Source organism: Anopheles arabiensis, chromosome 2 (genome assembly GCF_016920715.1).
Source record: "Anopheles arabiensis isolate DONGOLA chromosome 2, AaraD3, whole genome shotgun sequence".
NCBI classification, from domain to species: Eukaryota; Metazoa; Arthropoda; class Insecta; order Diptera; family Culicidae; genus Anopheles; species Anopheles arabiensis.
The window spans coordinates 13,720,713-13,725,165 of record NC_053517.1 but is presented as its reverse complement, the minus strand read 5'-3'; the positions used below and the strand labels follow the sequence as shown (position 1 = coordinate 13,725,165).

General features: G+C 51.0%; 2 protein-coding genes across 2 annotated transcripts; one reads left to right on the top strand and one right to left on the bottom strand.

The window, feature by feature from the left end:
* The first annotated feature begins 276 nt into the window (after window positions 1-276).
* On the top strand, window positions 277-2,346 carry LOC120895262 (acetylgalactosaminyl-O-glycosyl-glycoprotein beta-1,3-N-acetylglucosaminyltransferase). The gene is made up of 2 exons (XM_040298427.1): window positions 277-817; window positions 880-2,346. Exons 1-2 carry the CDS (start codon window positions 535-537, stop codon window positions 1,800-1,802), a joined length of 1,206 nt encoding a protein of 401 aa, XP_040154361.1. The 5' UTR covers window positions 277-534; the 3' UTR covers window positions 1,803-2,346.
* LOC120895261 (acid phosphatase type 7) lies at window positions 2,259-4,314 on the bottom strand. Its single transcript, XM_040298426.1, has 3 exons — window positions 3,425-4,314; window positions 2,928-3,348; window positions 2,259-2,788 (listed from the first exon to the last, which is right to left on the bottom strand). Exons 1-3 carry the CDS (start codon window positions 4,045-4,047, stop codon window positions 2,441-2,443), a joined length of 1,392 nt encoding a protein of 463 aa, XP_040154360.1. The 5' UTR covers window positions 4,048-4,314; the 3' UTR covers window positions 2,259-2,440.
* Window positions 4,315-4,453: the final 139 nt, after the last annotated feature.

Below are 4,453 nucleotides of genomic sequence, written 5' to 3'. Positions count from 1 at the left end.
TCTTGCAGGGATCGTCGTCGGGGTGTGTGAAAATGCAGCACAAAGTGTCGTGATTTTGTACACAATTGTGTGAAATAGTGGAAATAAAAGAATTTACCTAATTTTTATATCATTATTAATTATTTTAACGATTATTTGAATGATAATAAAACACGCGTTTCGTTTAGGAAAATATATATTACAATAAATAAAGTTGACCATCCCTGGTATAAGTTTGCTTTGACAGCGTTTGACAGCAAGCCTCATTGGTGTGGTGTAAACGACACTTAAGCTCGGTTTGTTTACACATTCCGCTGTAATCGGTTCGCAGCCTATCAGCACACACACACAAAAAAGCAAAAACAGTGCCATCATAGAAGTGTGTTAAAAAGCGTTTTATTTTCATGTAATCTAATGTAACATTCATTCCCCAGTGCCAAAATACTCAAACAACCAAGTGCCAAGTGTTTTACGTGCGTGCCCGCGACAGTTCTGCATGGGCTGCCGTACCCTTTGTGTCGTGTGCCCGTTGCTTTCCACTTGTTGCTTTGTGCGATGAGAAAGTTTCAACGGTTTCTCGCTTCCGTGGTAGCTTTGGCCGTGCTGTATGGCGTGTATCGATACTCCTTCCGCAAGGACAGTGAAGGGAACTATCTGTTTCTGCTGCCCGGGGAGGGTGGAAGGTCAGCGAGCGACAGCGAACAGCAATCGTCAGCGGTGAGCAGTGAGCGGGAGTGGTCGTCCGTGGATCCTTCCCGGTTGGCCAACTTGACCGGATTCGAGTATGTAATAGCGAACGATATCTGCAAGGAGAACGGCAGCTTTTCGGAACTACTGGGTAAGAAGAGTGGGTATGTGTGTTGTTGTCGTGGTCACTGTTTTCCCTCTTTCCCCTTTTAGGAGTGATTCTGGTGACCTCGTACGTCGGTCACGATGAGATCCGCGCTGCCCATCGACAAGCCATATCGCAGCAGAAGCTGCTCTCGATGGGGCTTTTGCGTATATTTTCCCTCGCCTCGATTCCACCAACCGAAAAATTCATCACGCAGGCCGCCATCGAAGCCGAACAGCGCCTGCATGGCGATCTGATTCAGGGCAACTTCGTCGAGGCGTATCGTAATCTCACCTACAAGCACCTGATGAGCTTGCAGTGGGCGACGCAACACTGCCGCGGTGCCAAGTATCTGCTCAAGATGGACGACGATATCGTGTACGATCCGTTCTACATCCAGAACTATCTGTCCGATCTGCACCAGAGCGAGGAGGCGCGAAACCCCCACCACCACCACCACCTGCTGGCCGGGTACGTGTTTCGCAGCAAAAAGGTCATCCGTTTGCAGGCAAACAAGTGGTACGTGTCGCGGGACGAGTTCCCGGGCGACATTTACCCCCCGTACCTGTCCGGGTGGCTTTACATCACGAACCAGCGGACGGCCCGGGCACTGGCGGCGGAATCGCAGAAGGCGGGCAGCAATTTCTTCTGGATCGACGACACCTTCATCACGGGCATACTGGCACAGCGGCTGCAGATACAACCGACGGCCCTGAACCGCTGGTACAGCTCCAACTCCGAGTTTCTGGACTGCTGCATCCGGGACATGAAGCGCTACTCGTACCAGTGCGACTACTACGTCGGCCCGAACGGTGGCAATGGGAAGCTGATCATGGAGTTCATCCAGGAGCTGGAACGGTGCTACGACAATGCGTGCTACCAGCGGCCACCGGGCAAATCGCTCACCGCGACGTGCGTTGCCGAGTACAAGCAGCAGATCCAGCCCGACCACGGTACGGCCATGATCAGTCAGATGAAGCTGAGAAAGTAGTATGGTAATGGTAAGCTAAGGGTACGGGAATAGTTACCAAACCGATATAAATAACCCCCTCAATCCACTAACATGTGCCAACGAACGAAACAACGAGCAACCTTTCCTCCCTTACCATACTATCATTGCCATTTTAGGGGGGAAAAAGACACATTTTTTACACACATCCGTCCTTAATCATGTGCACGATCACACAAACGGTACTGCCATTAATTTTTAATCCCTCTTACACTAAGATAGAGCCAGAGAGAGAGAGAGATGTATTAGTATTAGTAGTGCAAGACTTACAAGTAGATTTAGTTAGCAAAAGCTTATTATTTTACATCATCGAGAACCATTCCCTCACAAAACTTACGAGACCGATCTTTAGAACCGATCTGTGATACCAATTGCTGCACAAAACACACAAACACTACCGGACCGGAATCTCAGCCCCAAAAAAAACGCGCTGCAATATATAGGTAATTCCTCCGATGTGTTTATTGCGTGGTTTCAAGTATTATTTTGATCACTAAATAAATCGCTTGCATAGTAGCAATCTGAACAACGGCAAGGAATTTCTTATTTGGTAGAGGCAAAGGATAAGATAAAAGTGGAAAAATATAACGCATAATGGTGTTTGTGTGTGCGTATGCGCTTTAAAGGAGATTCGCTTCCGCCTCAGCGCCGCCGCTGCTCTTCGCACGCAAACGCTCCTGCTCGTCCCGCACCAGCAACTGTTTGTACGGCAAATGTTCGTCCTTAATGATGGTGAAGGAATCGATGACCGCCCCCTCCTTGTCGACGGAAATTTGCTCAAAGTACAGATGCGATCCATTGATCGCCTTCATGCGCGTGTAGCCATAGTCGCGGCTGTGAATCGCACTCCAGGTGGGTATTTTGTTGATGAACGGCTCCCGTCCCTCCTTGCACCCAGCCGAACCGGTGACGAGGTGAACGGGGGCACGGGGATTACGGTACGGTTCCTCGTACGAACCATTGTACACCTGCGGAGGGGAGGAAGAGTTTCAGTAAGGTTACGGGGTTTCAGCACCTTGTCAACGATCGATCGAATCACGGGGACTGTCCGCACTGGCTTGATAGAACGATAAGGCACAAATTGCACAGACAGCACATGGCCTTTACCTTGTAGTCGTAGATCGGAAACAGCCGCTCGTACGAATGCTCGTGGGCCCAAATTTCCACATCGACACCGTGCTCGTAGAACAGATCCTCCAGCCCGAACCAGTGCATGAACGGGAGGCCCACGCGCACGAGCGTTTCGCTGTGCGTGCAATCGTTATCGTTATCGTTGCTGCAGTACATCGGTCGGTGACCGTAGGTGACGATCCAGGGGCGCAGTTTGCGATTCTCCGGCCGGTTCGCTTCCTCCAGGTCGCGGCGCAACCACTCGTACTGCTTCACCAGCGGCTTCAGCCCGTAGTTCATGAAGTAGTACACCTCGGTGGAGAAGCCGATTAAATGCACCGGGCCCAGGTTGAAGCTGTACATGATGTTTTCCGTCCCACCGGGCATGCTGAACCGTGCGCGATAGTTGGAGAAATTGCTGCGAAAAGGAAAGAACGGGGGATTGTGAAACGGTGGTGGTGGAGCAACAACGGACAACCCAGCCAGTGACTCACTATTTCTCCTCGTGATTGCCCGCACACACCATGTACGGGGTGTAGGCGGCGATCGATTGGATCTGGTTCATAAACTGATCCCCCACGAGCGCATCGTCCGTGTTCATGTCGTACGCGAAGTCTCCCACGTGCAGAATCGCATCGTACATGTGGCGCTGGGTGTCCTCCTGCAGCCGTGCCATCGACTGTGCATTCTCGTTGCCCATATCGCCGAAGATGGCCAACGACGGCGACCAGTCCGTGCCTTCCGGGGTGGTGTGGAAGTAAAACTCCGCCGACCAGCCCCACTGACTGCCGCAGTGGTACTCGTAGCGTGAAGCCGGCTGCAGGTCACGCAGCACCACCCGGTGAATGTATTGCGTGCGCTTGGCAGGGCCACCGTCGACGAACTTAGTTTCCGTACCGCTGGCGCTCAGGATCAGCCCTCCGATGCCGTACTCGACGATGGATTCGTTCGTCGCCGTCATGGTGCTCCAGGTGACGACAATTTCGAGCGGTGATTCGCCGAAGGACAGGTGCACCTGTTCCGGTTGGTAGTAAAACACTTGCCCATTGCAGACGGTGATGAGCAGGAGCAAGAGTAGGTTTCCTGCCAGAGGCCTTATACCTCCCAGCAGCCCCATTTTACGTAATACTGCGTAAATGGCAGTGCGTCTAGCCAAGTGCGTTAACTTCCGTGGCGTAGTTTACACTTGAACGGAGGATGAGAGAAAGCTTCACTCTTTCGAAGAGGAAAGTTCTAAATGCTAATAAACAAATGCGATACCACCAGCAATCACTAGCCTTGGGAGATAAGGTAGCGATTGGCCTGTTTTGTGCAAACGACGATTGCAGCCGTTCTTTGTTTTGCGTTGTTTTCGTCACCAGCGGCGGCGTCAAAACATTTGTTGACCTGTTTTCAGTGCGCATGACATGATGGGGTCTTGTCAAATTCAAATTTGACAGTTAGGCTCCCGGGAACCGTTAAAAGGCAGTTACTTTTTACGCACTCGGTATTCGAAATTCTTGAGGTATTTTGAATGTTTTTTT

Excerpts from the sequence above, each read along its gene's own strand:
- LOC120895262 (XM_040298427.1), top strand. The coding sequence starts at position 535 with ATGAGAAAGTTTCAACGGTTTCTCGCTTCCGTGGTAGCTTTGGCCGTG. Across the intron at positions 818-879 it reads CAGCTTTTCGGAACTACTGG|GAGTGATTCTGGTGACCTCG; the intron begins GTAAGAAGAGTG and ends TTCCCCTTTTAG.
- LOC120895261 (XM_040298426.1), bottom strand. The coding sequence starts at position 4,047 with ATGGGGCTGCTGGGAGGTATAAGGCCTCTGGCAGGAAACCTACTCTTG. Across the intron at positions 3,349-3,424 it reads GGCAATCACGAGGAGAAATA|CAATTTCTCCAACTATCGCG; the intron begins GTGAGTCACTGG and ends TCCTTTTCGCAG. Across the intron at positions 2,789-2,927 it reads TTCCGATCTACGACTACAAG|GTGTACAATGGTTCGTACGA; the intron begins GTAAAGGCCATG and ends TCCCCTCCGCAG.